Source organism: Uranotaenia lowii, chromosome 2 (genome assembly GCF_029784155.1).
Source record: "Uranotaenia lowii strain MFRU-FL chromosome 2, ASM2978415v1, whole genome shotgun sequence".
Lineage (NCBI taxonomy): Eukaryota > Metazoa > Arthropoda > Insecta > Diptera > Culicidae > Uranotaenia > Uranotaenia lowii.
Window position 1 is genome coordinate 153984700 of NC_073692.1, and position 15870 is coordinate 154000569.

At 40.7% G+C, this 15870-nt stretch overlaps 3 protein-coding genes across 3 annotated transcripts in view; 1 reads left to right on the forward strand and 2 right to left on the reverse strand.

Moving 5' to 3' along the window:
• Positions 1 to 845: 845 nt before the first annotated feature.
• The window catches only part of LOC129745568 (adenylate cyclase type 10-like), a 43336-nt gene continuing 28311 nt past the window's right edge, over positions 846 to 15870 (forward strand). Inside the window, exons 1-3 of the mRNA XM_055738711.1 lie at positions 846 to 974; positions 1037 to 1131; positions 1199 to 1448. Coding sequence (XP_055594686.1) covers positions 962 to 974; positions 1037 to 1131; positions 1199 to 1448 — 358 coding nt within the window. The 5' untranslated portion in view covers positions 846 to 961. The remainder of the gene's footprint in view (positions 975 to 1036; positions 1132 to 1198; positions 1449 to 15870) is intronic.
• LOC129745569 (juvenile hormone epoxide hydrolase 1-like) lies at positions 1692 to 4148 on the reverse strand. The gene is made up of 2 exons (XM_055738712.1): positions 3388 to 4148; positions 1692 to 2421 (listed from the first exon to the last, which is right to left on the reverse strand). Exons 1-2 carry the CDS (start codon positions 4139 to 4141, stop codon positions 1784 to 1786), a joined length of 1392 nt encoding a protein of 463 aa, XP_055594687.1. The 5' UTR covers positions 4142 to 4148; the 3' UTR covers positions 1692 to 1783.
• Positions 11506 to 14159, reverse strand: LOC129745570 (juvenile hormone epoxide hydrolase 1-like). Its single transcript, XM_055738713.1, has 3 exons — positions 14001 to 14159; positions 12253 to 13012; positions 11506 to 12195 (listed from the first exon to the last, which is right to left on the reverse strand). The coding sequence occupies exons 2-3, from the start codon at positions 13001 to 13003 to the stop codon at positions 11561 to 11563; spliced, it is 1386 nt and encodes a 461-aa protein (XP_055594688.1). The 5' UTR covers positions 13004 to 13012; positions 14001 to 14159; the 3' UTR covers positions 11506 to 11560.

Genomic DNA, 15870 nt, shown 5'->3' on the forward strand with positions numbered 1-15870 from the left:
AATGACATTAAGTTTAAATACTAATCATTACAGTGGCAATTAGCTATTGCTGGATTGGTCGAGAGGCTGGTGAGTTTCATTGCAACCTAGAGAGCAGCGGTTCAATTCTCTAGGCGTGTAAGCAGCTTTTGTAATCAAAACGATATAATTAAAATCAATGAGGTAGACCATGATAGACCGGCAACCTAGCAACCTGACATGTGGTTGTCAGAGCAATCTGTCAATCGGATTTTTTTTCGGCGCGTAGAAGTTTCTTGACATTCTCTTAGAAGCTGAATAGCGTTCTCTACAGCCACCTAAACGAACTTGAAAGTAGCTTTAAGAACTTAAATTTTGGGCTGATTAGCATTCTCTTCAGACACAAACGAGAGCTGATTAAGCTTCTATGAACCTTTTTAAGGGAATTCTGGTTGCTTGGGATGACTTGCAAAATTTTCCCAAAAAGATATGATGAAAATAAGAAAAAGGGAGCAAGTAAACCCATTCTTCTCAATAAGAGGAACCCATTTCAGGAACACGGACTTACAGGCGAGCTGAATAAAATAATCGGTATCGCCAAGAGGATAAAAATCCCAAATAAAACAACAAAACAAACAAACAAGAATCGGTCTCTTTGTACCTGACATCCATCCGAACAGGACTTGTTTTAATATTTCTTCAAGAAATCCCCTTTTAATACTGTTTCCCTGTTGTAATATAAAATAATAAGCGATAATTATCAACTTTTAAACCTTAAATAAATGTCGCAGTCATAAGTGCGCCGCCAATCTAGTGCGCTGCGTATTTATAATATCAAGGTCTGACGATTTCAAAGTTTGCTTCGCGTCATATTTACCCGAACGGCATGGGAAGGTTAAATAAATAATCGTTAATCGAAGCAATCGCAGTAATTAAAGCCAAAAAGTTCATGTCCAAACTTCTTTATGCGCCGGGAGTAAATTTCATTTGAAGCGTTTTCAAAATGATGGAACTCTGTAAATAAAATTTTAAAACCCCTTTAAGATAACCTTCTATTCCAACCCTAATCCTATTTTAGTGCCTCTCACGGAAGCGGAAAGAGGATCCGAACGGTTGCGAAAAGCTCTTGACAAGGAACTGTTTATCTCTAACTGCAAAACGCGAATCAGAGGGGTATGCTTTTTTTCTGGGATTTCACAGTTGGATAAACAATCTTGAATTTGTTTTTCTTATTCGTTAGCGCAAAAAGCTGCAAAAATACTTGCCAGAGCGATCCAGTTTTTTGTTCGATTTTCTGGAACGACACCGGATCAGTCGGAATGCTCATCTGCGCACCAACATCTACAAAGAGCTGCTCGGTGAGTCGGATCGATCCGTTCAGCTGAAGAACAAGGTGATCAGCTCTATGATTCCAGACGAGGTGCTAACCAGCGCCGAAGATTATCGGCCCCGGAAGTTCATGACCGCTATGATGTTTGTGGATGTTTCCGGTGAGTTATCCAATTATTTTCTAACCCCTTTTTATAATGTTTCAAATCTACCTTTATGATGCAGTTTTTGGCTACACCACGGATTGATACCGTATATAACTTCATTTTTAGACTTCAATTACTGATTATTTTTTTCATTTCGCGCTTCAACTCAGTATAGCTGAATGGTTGATGCATTGATGCGATTGTAACAAATCTTCAGGCTTCTTTCCCATAAAACGTTCATAAAAAATGGTTGAAAAATTATACTTCATTCGTTTTTTATTCACATTGCCAACATACCTTAAAACAAATACGCTTTTGTTACCTGACATAATCTTAGTCTTATCACAAACTTAGAATCCCCTTTTGTAAAACCGATTTACAAATTCGAAAATATCTCGGTACAGCACATCCGGTAGCTGCAGTGCAGCAAAATGTCCCCCATCGTCGAAGTGGTTCGATTGTACCAAATTCTGGAAACGATCGCGTAGGGCCCAGTCAGTTTGATGCATCAGCTCGTATCGGAACTTGGCACAGGCAGCCGGAACTTTGATTGGTACCCGATCGTATTGATTTTTGATCGCTTCCCCACTAAAGTACTCCTTGTACAGCCGTTGTGACGTGGTTATCGAGTCCGTCAGGTAGTAGATCATAACATTGTCTAGTAGGGCATCACGATCGAAGTATTTGTACAGACCCCCGTCTGCTAGGCTCAAGTAGCTAGGGTTGGTCCATACAGAGAATTTTTCCAGGATATAAGCTGCCAAACCAATTGGATTTCCGGTTAGCGCAATTCCTATTGTGTCCGGTTTGGTCGATTGTAGATGCATGTATCCGGTTTCTGCTAGCAGCGTTTTGAATTTGTCCATTTGAGGGAAATAGTACGGAATGTGTGCCTCGTTTTCGACTACACAGTTGGGGATGAAGCCACCGATTATATTTTTCATTGACGCTAGAGGTGACAGGTTGACGCACATGGTAAGGTGAACACCTAGAGTTTGAAAAAGTTATTTTAACAATTTATATTGAAAGCGACTAGAATGTCTTAACAATTCTAAAATAAAGGATGCGTCATGTATAAAACTTGTGACTTTAATCGCAGACACCAGATACCCAGACTGGCCACTGATGCCCGTTCCGCAGCGCTATCTACAGATTATCGTGAAACTTACGGGCACCTACACAAAAGAAAGGCACATTGAAGGCAAAGACCAAAGTGAAAATATTATAGATTGAGGTTGCCAGAATTTTTTCCACTCCCATCCGGGCCTAGCAATTCCGGGCATTTTTTCAAAAAAACCTGGCAAAATCCGGGCATGGATTTCAATTTTTTAAATCCAAAAACCGGGCAATAACCGGGCAAAATTTAGGTGTTATTGTATATAAAAGCAAAGAAAAAATGTAAAAAAAATGAAATTAATATTTTATTAATGTAATTGCAGACTTCCAAAAACTTTTTGGAACACTTAAATATTTAAAGGTTTAAAAAGTAAATCAGCGAAATTAATTCAAACAACCGTTGAAAATGTCCATACCGTTAATTGATTTTGCTGAAACTTACTCAAAAACTTTGATTTTTTTCTGGTTTCTTTGTGAAAATTTTGAAAAAATCCGGGCAATATCCGGATTTTTTTCACGATATCCGGGCAACCGGGCCGGACCGGACTTTCTCGAAATTTTGCATCAAATATCCGGGCAAACCCGGATAAAACCGGGCAATCTGGCAAGCTTATTATAGATTGAATTTCAAATACCATTAGTAGATTCAATCAAAACAGTTTTCATTTGGCTTGTTAATTATTAAAGTGTATTTTTTTTCTTGATGAAGCACAATGCTTTCACAATGCCCCAACAGATGGCGTATGATTCGGGGCGAATTGCAGTTGCATATGGGTTCAATCGCCTCTGATCTGTCTGGGTATCTGGTGTCTGCGCTTAAATGCTACTGCAATTTTACCCAAAACATTTTTCGGAAAGAAGGCCCCCATCAATGAACCAATGACAGCTCCCCAATCGCCTGCATGCACATAGTACTCATGAAACCCAAGCTTCGACATTAGATTATGCATGATAACGGCTATCTTGGCTGCACTTAGCCCAGGTCTGGCGGCAGCTTGACTGAATCCATATCCCGGCAAGCTCGGTATCACCAGCTCGAAAACATATTCATACTCATCGCTACGGGTAGTTAACTTTGGAATTATTTCGTAAAATTCACGAACCGAACCGGGCCATCCATGCAGCATCAGCAGCGGTACTCTTCTTTTGGGATTATTCACTTTGGGTGGTCTGACGTGGAGAAAGTGAATGTCTAATCCCTGGATTTGAGTTTTAAACTGGGGATACTGATTGAGAAACTTTTCTCGTTGATCCCACCTATCGAGGTAACTAGTTCTCCAATACTCGAGGATCTCCTTCAAATGCACACTGTTGAAACCATATTCGAAAGCAACCCCTTCGAGTGGCTCGGCCAAATGTGGGACATCCTCGAGCTTGCTTCTAAGACGTTTAATCACATGTTCATCATAAGAAATTTGAAACGGTTCAATTTTATCGCTTTCCTTATAATTTTGACCATCTCCTGGACCCCAATATTCATAAAACTCGATGTTGGGCACAGCTAATGGGGCAGCCAACTGTTGATACTGCCGATAGATAACGGCAGCGAGTAATACACCAGTCGCGAGACAAATAAAATGTAGAACGTTCATTTCTACGCGGTTGGCCGTAAACTGAGCCATTCGGCGTTCTGTGAGTATTTTATTCAAATCGAGTCGTCTAGCTACGCTCTCGATCAATTTCAAAATGTCTAAATCCATGAACATTGGTAACCTTAGATAAGCTCCCAAAACGACTTGCTTCTCAACGTTAACCGATGATATGGTTTTCGCCTTTTTGATTGCTAATGGCCAAATTGATAAAAACGTATAGCGGTTTGTTGATTTGATTAATCAACGTTCTGTATCAATTGATGAAGTACACGGAAAATAAAAAAAAGGTAAAATTTACCTTTTTGCGAGGTGAATTTTTTCCACCCCTCTTTCGAGGTAAATTTTACCTTTTTTTTCATTCACCTAGCAAAAAGGTAAATTTTACCTTTTTTCAATTTACCTAGCAAAAAGGTAAATTTTACCTTTTTCGCATTCACCTAGCTAAATAGTAAATAATACCGTTTTCCCATTTACTGATTTAAAAGGTAAATGCTGGTTGGTTTGATTGTTTTCTTCAATAAGAATTAAAAAAATACAAAGGTCCTTTAAAAAATGATATTTATTGGAGATAAATAGGGACTGGTAATTCGGCTTCGCGTTCTTCTGAGCCGCTATGGCCGCTGAATCCACCTGCGTTGCGTACATTCATGGCCTCCTCCGTTCGACTAATCCGGTCAGGTTCGGCTTTTCCGGCTGGAGGATGGTGGAATACACCTCAAAGCTCTATGGGCCGATCTGAAACAAAATCAATAGTATTATGACGACAACCAGCACAACTAAATGATATTTAAGAACACTTACCATTCTATTCCGATTTTCACATATTAGGCACAAAGCAAACTTTGTTCCTAGAATTACAAAACAGCTTAACCTCAATGAACGGGTTCGGCGAATAGTTACTTTTTTTTAGAAGAATTGTACCGTTTTGTTTAGCTCAATCCAGGTCAATTACACCTCGCTACGAGGTAAGTTTTACCTTATTTGGATTTACCTTTTTTTCTAGGTGAATTATACTTTTTTATCGAGCTCAATTCACCTCGCTACGAGGTAAGATTTACCTTTTTTGGATTCACCTTTTTTCTCGGTGAATTGTACCTTTTTTCCAACCTCACTGTGAGGTGAGTTTCACCTCGAAGAGGTAGAAGTTACCTTTTTGGCTTTCACGAGCGTTCACCTTTGCTAACTCGGTAAATTTTACCTTTTTATTATTTTCCGTGTAGGTAAATAGTAGAGCGGAGCGAGAACGGAATAACCGATAAGATGATCAAATTAATCGGACACGTTTTCGAAAAAAAATGAACCGAGTTCGTTCAATTATTATTTTTAATTTTTACTTCACATCAAACTTCAATGCTTGCCATGGAAAGGGGAATTGTTGATTTCAATATTTTACATCTCTGAAAAAATACTGAAATTTTTAAAGGTAGAGGTAAATGAAAGAAATACAGGCACTTAACGCAAAACGCTCTCAAGTCTACATTGGAAACATTGCCGATGTCATTTAGGTACATCGATTCAAGTGCGTTAAACAAATTTAAAAAAACTTAGCCGTACGTTATACATAAGCATTCATACCTACTTACTTACTTACTTACTTAATGGTCCCGCGTCGATTCTCCAGCGCATAGGGCCGTGGTAAAAGACCTCCACTGCCAAAGCCTCTCTGCAAATCTCGTTTTCATCTCTTCGCAGTGTGTGCCCAATCCATCTCCACTTACGTTCCTGAATCTCGATCCAATTGCCAGGCCACCAAGCGCAGATGATTTCGCAGGCAGCGATTCACAAATACTTGCAGTTTTCGCATCGTTATCACATATGTGCACCAAGTTTCGCACCCGTACAACGATACGGATTTTACGTTTGAGTGAAATATTCAAATTTTCGTTCGTAGAGATATCTAGCGTGAGCACCAGATGTTGCGGAGACTCGCAAATGCAAATCGGGCTTTTCTGATCCGGGTTTCGATGTCTTTCTTGGTACCACCATCAGGCGTTATCTGGCTACTAAGATACTGGAAGCAATCCACTTTCTCAACTTGTTGCCCAGCTAGCATGAAACTGGAGGGATTTTCTGTGTTGACCTCCATCGCCTTGGCCTTTCCGACATTGACTTTGAGACCTGCTGTCTTGGAGCTTTCGGTGAGGTCATCGAGTTTGCTCTGTATGTCGGGTTGTCTTTGGGCGAGCAAAACAATATCGTCTGCCAGGTCAAGGTCGTTTAGTTGCTCCAGTGTTGAAGGACTCCACGGAAATCCTCGGTTTGGTGCACAGTCGCTCGATTCAGTCAGAATCTCATCCATTACGATAAGAAAAAGAAGCGGTGATAAGATAGATCCCTGTCTTAATCCAGCAGATACCGGGATTGGGTCAGACAAGACACCGTCGTGCAAGACCTTGCCTCGTACTGAGCTGAGATGGACTAGTTTCTCCGGAACTTCTCTACGTCTAAGTGCAGTCCAGATTTTTTCATGGTTAAGTCGGTCGAATGCAGAAGAGAGTCCTGGTTCTAGTATTATTATTCGTAGCATTGTGGTGTGGTCCACACATGATCGTTCAGATCGAAATCTAGCTTGTTTCCCTTGGAGTGTAGCGTCGATCCTGGATCCTGTTCAGGACCACTTTGCAGAGTACTTTGAGGGTTGTACAGATCAACGTTATACCACGCCAGTTACCATACTCTGTTGAGTCTCCTTTATTAGCGACCTTCACAAAGATACCCTGCATCCAGTCGGCCGGGAATAATGCAGTATGCCAAATATCAGCGAAAAGACGGTGCAACATTTGTGCTGGCAAAGGCAGGGTGGGCTTTCAGCATTTCAGCAGGGATGCATTCGATCCCAGGCGCTTTGTTGGATTTCATGACTTTTATTGCCGCTTCTATTTAAGGCAGCGAGGGTGTTTTCGAGGTGACGCCATTAATGCGACTCAATGTTGGTGCTTCGAGCTGCGGGTTCTGTTGGCCATCGCTATTCGTGACTCGAAAGAGTTGTTCGGAATGCTCAGTCCAACGCTTGAGCTGATCTGTTCTGTCCGTCATCAACTGACCTGCTCAGTCTTTCAGCGGCATTCTTGCATTAGTCCTTGCGCCACTAAGGCAACGAAAAATGTCATAAAACAATCGGATATCTTCATTGGCGGCGGCTCTTTCTCCCTCATCGGCTAGGGAGTTTGTCCAGGCTCTCTTGTCTCGTCTACAAGCTCATCAAACTGCCTTTTCCAGCTCCGCATGCCGTAAGGGGCGGCTGCTTTGCTGACCCGGTACATGCCTACTCAATTCCGACTTTAGTCTTTCTCCGATCATCGACCATCCTTCAGGTTTCATCCGACATCCACTTACTTCTTCTTCTTCTTTACCGTGAGAACCATGGCCCGTCGGTGATAAAGGCATTCTTGATTCCACTCCATTGTTCTTCAACTGTTCCGTCTATCGCCAGTTCCGATGCTCCGGGTTCAAGCTGTTCAACGTATGCCCTTTTCACCTCTCCAACCGGCGGACGTCGTATCGACATCCCACTTTCCCCTCTCGCCGATGGACACGCGCTACTCTCAGTCGTGTATCACTTCCTTCTCCATTTTCGGCTTAGGCAGGTTTGGTCAATTTGATTTTCTGTTCGGCCAACTTGAGATACTCAAGTGACCTTACGTGCTGGTCGATCAACATGTTGTTGTGGTCACAAAGTTATACAAACTGCTCTCCGTTTTCGCACATCTGGTTCTGGTTGTCGTAGTCTATCTTTGCGTTAAAGTTGTAACCGTTCAGTTACAAAGCATCTTTGGTTTTTTTAACGGGTGCAATTTGATTTAAATGTTGTTGTTTACTGTCACGGTTCTTATTTTGTATGTTTTTCATAAATTATATTTGATTTATCTTGTTATTTAAATTTTGTAATAAAATGTAATTAAAAATGTATAACACTTATGTGTGGGGTGGCATAAACAGGATGATACTAGTGGGTGTTCGCCTCGCCTTCGCCTCGCTTTCGCCTCGCCGTCGCCTGGATGGCGAACAGCGAGATTTCGCCTCGCCTGGGGGTCGCCCATGAACATTTCGCCTCGCCCGAGGATAGAGAGATGACGAGAAAGAGCGGTAAAGACCCACATCCGGAAGGAGAAGGTCATTCGAGTTCAGGCGTGCGTGTGCTCAACATCATCGGAGCAGAACTTTAAAACGAAGTTTGTGAAGTGGCTTGGTAGGGTAATTTTGCTTTTTTTTACCCTATCAGTTGGCTCCTTGGGAGTGTCCAAGGACTGCACACGCGTCGGCCTAGCAGATCTAGGATCTGCTACGTCTAAACGTAAAAGGAGCATCGAGTTCTCTGGCTCGCGGGCCATAATCATAAAGGAGAACATTCCCCTCTCGGTTCGGTCACTCTGGCCAGTTCCTGGGCCGAACCGATTGAGTCTACGAGGGAAGACGCCTGTAACTGCTAAGCTCCGCTCCATCCCATTTATGAGCTAAGTATTGTAACTCGAGATTACCACCTGTAAGCCACGTGTCCCAGAAGTCAACCGAACTGTGGACCAAGTACCCCAACTCCCACCTGGGAGCAGAAACCAGTATCATCGATCCAACCGAAGAATACTTGCCAGCGATCGCAAAGAGAGCAACGAGGCGACTTCTACAGCAGCAGCAGCAGAAATCGTACCGGTACGTCATCCAAAAGTCATCCAAACCACACCTACACCTACACCCACACCCACATAAGAAGTCTTGAAATATAAAATTGAAAGCTAATTAAAAATCACTTTTTAAACTCCAAATTAAATTGCTTTTAAATCTTTAATAAAATAATTTTCGTAGTAGAGTAAAATTTTAACTGCGTATTAATTTATGTGAAAGAATTGTGATAGTATTTTGTGTAAAGTTTGTTCGCGTAGGTCCTCCGATTACCCAGTAGTAAGCCGACTCTGAGACCCAGCTCGAGGAGTTTCTTGCTACTGAGCTAGCTTGACGGGATTTTTATTAGTAACAAAGTCGCTCAAATGGATGCGTAGCGTGTTCTTTTCGTATTCCAGAGTAAAGCAGGACTGTGTCTTGTGTTCTTTAGTGTTAGGCCAACGGACTTCGCAAATTTCAAGTTTGAGGCGGCTAGCTTCTCTAGCAAGTTGAACCTAGACTCAGGACCTCAATTCCTATGGGAAACTGGCCAACAGTATTCCAAGCAGAAGTTCAAGCAATTCTAGAATGCACTTTAGCCTGTTTGAAAAGAGGATACAGGTACACAAGTATCTATATATTTTCTGACAGCCAGGCCGCTCTCCGGGCACTTAGTACGTTCACATGTTACTCCAAGCTAGTATGGGGGTGTATTGTTGCACTAAGAAACCTGGCCATACGGAACAGAGTATTTTTATTCTGGGTTCCAGGCCACTGCGGTATCCTAGGGAACGAAGAAGCAGACCAGCTAGCTCGGGAAGGATCTCAGGGCCTGTTAATTGGACCAGAACCCTTCTGCGGAGTATCGAGGAGTGCCTTAAATATGGGCTCAAGAACTGGGAAAGCACCACTATTGGCTCCAACTGGAGATCAGCAGAGGGAGCAGCTCAGGCGAAAAGATTCATAGAACCAAGCGCACGACTCTCCAAAAACATGTTGAACTTAAATAAGCACGAGTTAAGTACTTACACAGGTCTCTTGACCGGACATTGTCCAACAAAACAACATCTCAAACGGATGAACATTATTCAAAACGACGACTGTCGGTTCTGCGGGTTCGAAAAAGAAACTGCAGAGCATCTTCTATGCAACTGCTGCGCCCTCCTAAATAGGAGAGAGCGTGCTCTTGGGGCAAAGTTAATAAGCGCATAAGACATATGGTTGCATATCAGCCCTAAGAAGGTTATATCATACATCTTTGATATCATACCCGATTGGGATAAAATGCTTAGTCAGCAATCAACTGCCACTTTAACCCATAGTGCAGGTGAGCCTGATAGCATACAGTAACGCGGGGTAATTACCACAATAGATCAACTACTGGTCGCAGTGGGCTCTCCCCTACAAGGAAAAAAAAGTTGAACCAGCTTGTCTTGTTGGGCAAGGGCTAAAACGTTTCTATATAGTTCCAATTCGTGTCCTTGTTTTCATGCTTGAAGTCGTCGCCAAAGTTCCAGGTCGGTCATTTCTTTCGGATTGGTTCGGATTTAAAGTCCAACATAAATCGAGACGATAGTGTAAGGATTGTCCAACTAGTGACAAATCCTACTAACCGTGCCGGACATGGAATTTGCTTGTTAATAGTTGTTTTCGAGACAATAATCGTGCACTACGTTGCTGATTTTCCTAGAAAAGGTGATAAACTCTTTCTCATCATCGTTTCAATCGCTTCCGTCTCAAATAAAAAAGCGTTAATGCCATCAATGCGTTGGGCCATCAATTCTACTCAATTTGTGCAAATGCTATGATATTCTGTGATTTCGAATACCACTCGCATCGTTCATGGCGCAGTTTGATCGAGCTCGCAACTGATTAGCGTGAAATCGATTGTTTTTGCCAGCATATGCGTTTGCAAGAAATATGATGATATGAGAGCAAGCATAGATGCAAACGGGCGTCGCAGAACCATCCAATTTGCGCAACTTTTGCGTAATCTGAAGAATTCACAAAAATGGCTGAAAAGATTAGCAAAACAACTTTAAATTTGTTTTTCAAATCAAGAATATGCTGTCCAGACAATAAATATTATAAATTAAAGGAATTTAAGACTAAATAGTTTATGTTAGTTAATGTTTTTTTTGTAATATTAACTATAACTATTTAGGCTGGAATAAATATCAAATTCTTCTTTTGTTCAATTATAGATATAAAATGAACGCTATATTTTTCAGAAATACTTTTTATTGTAATCTCATGTGAAAGCTGAATAACCTTTTATCGAATTTCGACAGTGAGTCTCGAAATTTTCGATAAGAACTTAAAGCTTGAGCTGAGTAAAGTGCTATATAATATTGATGCTAAATTCAAGGCTGAGTAAGTTTTCAGGTGACCGTTCCATGGAATTTTTGATAACTTGAGCATTCGATCGGGCTCGATTTTATTGGTGGCATGGAAGCACCAACAATGAAAAACAGTCTCTTGGATAGTGAAGGTATCAAAATTTTGCAAAAAACTTATCAACTCATTTCTCTGGAATAAATTAAAGAAAATCAAAAAATTGAATGATCGGATCGAAAATAAACCAATTTCATCGGTTTCCCAAGGCTAAAGAATCGATCTAAAAAAATCGAAAATTGGAGTTCAAAAGATCGATCTCACAATCCTAATATGGTGACCTTTGGACAGGCTTTTCATTTGCTGTAATGTGAGAGGGGGCGTTCGAAGCCTGTTTCTTTCGTGATTTTTCACAAGCAAATGTACATATGCCATTATTACAGAAATAATTTGTTTATTGGATGTAACATATCTCACAAAAGACCTAGCCTACAGGTTAACTTTTTCAATTTTCTTCACAAACTCGATAAAGTCTTTGGCTAGGACGGCTGGCAGCTGCATGGCAGCAAAATGACCCCCATCATCGAAATGTTTGCTGTGAATCAGATTGACGAAGCGATCTTTGAGGGCCCAATCGACAGTGTGAGCCAGCTCATAACGAAATTTGGCACATCCCGTGGGTACTCGAGTCGGAATACGACTAATTCCAACGGCCATCTCCTGCCCCGTGAAAGCTTCGGCGTAGATTCGCTGCGAGGTGGTAATGGAATCGGTAAGATAGTACAGCATGATGTTGTCCAGCAAAGCATCCATGGTGAAGTACTTCTCCAGACCTCCATCGGCTAGCTGTCGGTAGGCCGGATTGGTCCAGGTCGAGAATTTCTCCAGAATGTACGCTGCAAGTCCTATGGGATTCCCGACGAGAACCGAGCCAATGGTATCCGGTTTGGTGGCCTGGATGTGCATGTATCCTGACTCGACTATCAGCTCCTTCATTTTTGGAAGAGCAGGGAAATAATAGGGGACATATTTCTCTTCGATGAAGTATGAAGGGAAATAGCTGGCGATGACGGTTTTCAGTATGGCGGTCGGGCTATCCAAAGCGCACATGTTCATGTGAGCTCCTGCGAAAAAATAGACATTTAATTACTTGGTCAAATAAACAATTTACTCGAAAATACCTAAAACGTCATCCTGGAAAAACGTAGCCAAAATGCTAGCGATTAAAGATCCCCAGTCGCCGCCTTGAACGAAGAATTTCGGATGGCCGATCCGGGTCATCAAATTTTTCATTATGATGGCAATTTTCGATGGACTCAATCCTTGTTTGGATGATCCTTGGGACCAGCCGTAGCCCGGTAAACTGGGTACAATAACTTCAAACACGAAGTCCTGACCGGCTTCTTTGTTGATCAGTTTAGGGATCATTTCGTAGAACTCCCGTACAGATCCGGGCCAACCGTGCAACAAAAGCAGCGGATACACTTTAGTGCCTGCTGACACTTTCGGTTTAACGTGAATGAAATGGATATCCAGTCCTTGGATCTGTGTCTTAAAGTGAGGATACTGGTTGAAGAATTTCTCACGGTCAGTCCATTTGCCAAGGTAATCGGTACGCCAATACTTCAATATTTCCTGTAGCCGATTGCTGTTGAATCCGTACTCAAACCCAACACCCTCGAGGGGCTTAGCAAAATTTGGAGCATCGCTCAGCTTGCTGCGTAGCTTTTCGATCACCTCAGCGGAGTAAGCTACCTTGAACGGTTTGATGGATGTGTCTTCTTTGTACGATTTTCCGTCTCCAGGGCCCCAGTATTGTTTAAGATCGAGCTCCGGAACCGGAAGTGGGCTGGACATATCCCGATACTGCTTGTACGAAAAAGCCACCAGCAAGACGATGGCTCCGAATGTGACCGGGCCCAGAAATCCCATCTTGACGATCTGAAAGCGATATTCTTTTACATATTTGACCTCAAATCAGTAATAAACAATTTTTACTATTAAAATAACCAAAAAGAAATTTAGTTGAAAATATTTTTTCTCCTCTTTAAAATTTCCAATGAGGTGTCTTGAAGTTGATTACTAAACATTGCAAATTATCTCAGATGATAGCTCTGTTCTGGCTTGTAACATTCATGAATCTCATTCATCAGAGTCTAGTTTAGTCGCACCACAGAAACTAACAAACGAAAATAATTACCCACAACACAAGTTGTTTTTATATCGATTACATGTAAGTGATGCTGAGGCAATTAAGGTTGGGGTTTTATAAAACCCATTAGCCTTACTAATGACAAGAAACATGCAGTGTGATTTGTGTGGGTTAAAAAATGAACCTGAAGTTTTGAAGATGATGATGGATTTATGACAAGTTGAGCCAGTTATGAAGGGTGACTTTTCCCGTTTAAATATAGGTTGTGTTTTGGACCAATAACTTTCTAAGAATTCAATTTGGAATATTCTTATCAAAACCAAAGATGCAGCTTAGACAAATTATTTGACAAAGAATAATGTTTTAATAAAAAAATCAACACGTGTAGGTACATAATTGAAAGTTATGAAATAAATGGTTCATGGAATGTGCAGCTCAGAATAAAACAAAATAATTTGAAGAACTTTTCAGTCTTAGCACTTCTCCAAGCAGAAAATTTCTGCGCCATCGATTATTGACTACCTACTGAATAAAATAAAAAACAAACATCAGGTGAGGTAGTTTGGGTTCAACTATGTACATTTTCTTTTCCAACTATCTTTGGGCAACCAACATCGCGCAAACATGGTTTGTGACTTGCAGATTTATTTCGTTCTCTACGCTGACTTGCGATAGAATTAATCAAATGATTTAAACCAGCACAAACCCGATAGTGCAGTGGCTGATAGTGAATTTCCTTTTTGGGACTTTTGATAAACAGTACAAAAAATTACTTACCCTTATCTATCTGGTTTCAACGACCTGCCTCGTTCGATGATTAGCACCTACTGGCACATGTTCATCGTTTTAACTATACACGGGGAGCGTTTTTATTTTCTAACCACCACCAATACCACGGCACCGAAAAGCCGGCAAACAACAACACAGTGGACCTTGAATTGCCGGCCGGCGTTTGCAACCGGAGGGGTTGGATATGATGGGGTCATTTCGTTCGAGCAGATGTGTCTGGATTTTTGCCAAGAAAAAAAAGTGTTCGAATCTGGGGAAGTAGGTATTGTCAGAGTAAGAAAGTGTGGGTTTTAGTTGTACAATTATGAAGATAATACTTATTAAAAAAGCTAATGTCCAAATAAAGCGTTCAAGATAAGTCTTACTGTACTGTCTACAACTGTACAATCTTGGTTTATTTTAAATAATTTTATTTATCATTATGAAAAAAATATTGGAAAAACATTTTGCATAAGTGTTATGTTTTCAACATACGGAATTATACAATTATTGTTTTTTAATATTACTCAAGACATTTCGAATAAGTCATATATGCTGAGCCCTCCTCTGTGTGTGTGTTTATAGCGTTGAAATCAATCCAGACTAAACATCGTATCTTATTTTTGTTGCCGATTATGTAATCGTTTACCTATCTTGAGAATTCCTGTTTTAGATGATTGATAAATTTATGAGTGTGGTTTTTAACCCTTACGGTACCCTTACGGTACCCTTACGGTATGTGTTGTTCAACTATTAGATAAATTTCACATATTAATTTCTTCATCTTCTTCACAATGCGGGATGGACACCATGGACGGGATGGTAGTTTGTCTTCTTCAAAAGATATACCCTTCTAAACATATTTTAACACTTAAAGCCAAGCCTAAAAAAATTGGTCCTAAAAATTCTAACAACTTTGAAAGTTACAGATTGGTTGACAAAAAGAAACAACTGCCCAATTCCCATGAGTTAACTATATGTACTCATTGATGAACTTAAAAGTTACAAAAATGATTTCACGTACGTTGTAAGGAACTTAAGTTACAGTGCTTTCTTCTAGGCTGGCGGGCTGTCTGGTTGGGCGGGTGCACTTGTAGATATGCTACAGAACAATATCACAAATCCGATTTTTAGTTTCAGTTAGAACAACACTTAGGCGTGATCGTGTGGTAACGTGTTCGATTGTCACCACGAAGTCGGGGTTCGATCCCCAAGTCGGGCAAGTTTTTTTTCAGTAAGTTGTTTTATTACTTGAGTGACCATTCTTATACGATGTAGGTATGTAGGAAATGTAGGAAAGAAAACATCCAGGAGCAAATTGAACACATCTCGGCAAATCGCAATTTGTTGAGTTTTGAATCCGGTGTGTTGCATCATGGCATTACCATGTACTGAACATAGTAAATAACCAAAAGACGAAAATTAAGATAGAGAAAGAATTTTAGATCCTTTTACGATTTTTGAAAGCTGAATTAAAAGACCGCTTTTTTTGGAACTTGAAAGACTGAACAAAACCCTTAATTCTGAGCTGCTAGGATCGTACTTCCGATCAATGGGTGGGGCCTTAGTACCTGTTTTAAAGGACTTTTGGTTGCTTGGGCTATATCTTATCAACCACTGATTTCACAAACTTGGCCTTGTTGAATTACTGGAAGTGTCTAGTTTTAGTTAGTAGAGCTTTAATTTACTCTATATTTAAAGGATTTTAAATTACGTTTTAAAATGTCAAGTCAACTATTTTTTAAATTTACCACTACTAAATCGTGCAAACGATGTAGTTTTCTAACCAGAACCATCAGTTTTTATCGCCACTCGCGGTTTTTTTAGTATTTATTTGCATCGGTCATCTCGCGCATAAAATTCTGTTTTTTTTTTAATT

Bases quoted from the DNA above. Each gene is read 5' to 3' on its own strand.
- LOC129745569 (XM_055738712.1), bottom strand. From the start codon at position 4,141: ATGAACGTTCTACATTTTATTTGTCTCGCGACTGGTGTATTACTCGCT. The intron at 2,422-3,387 runs GTAAAATTGCAG...TTCAAACTCTAG, and splicing joins CTTTCCGAAAAATGTTTTGG to GTGTTCACCTTACCATGTGC.
- LOC129745570 (XM_055738713.1), bottom strand. From the start codon at position 13,003: ATGGGATTTCTGGGCCCGGTCACATTCGGAGCCATCGTCTTGCTGGTG. The intron at 12,196-12,252 runs GTATTTTCGAGT...ATTTTTTCGCAG, and splicing joins TTTCCAGGATGACGTTTTAG to GAGCTCACATGAACATGTGC.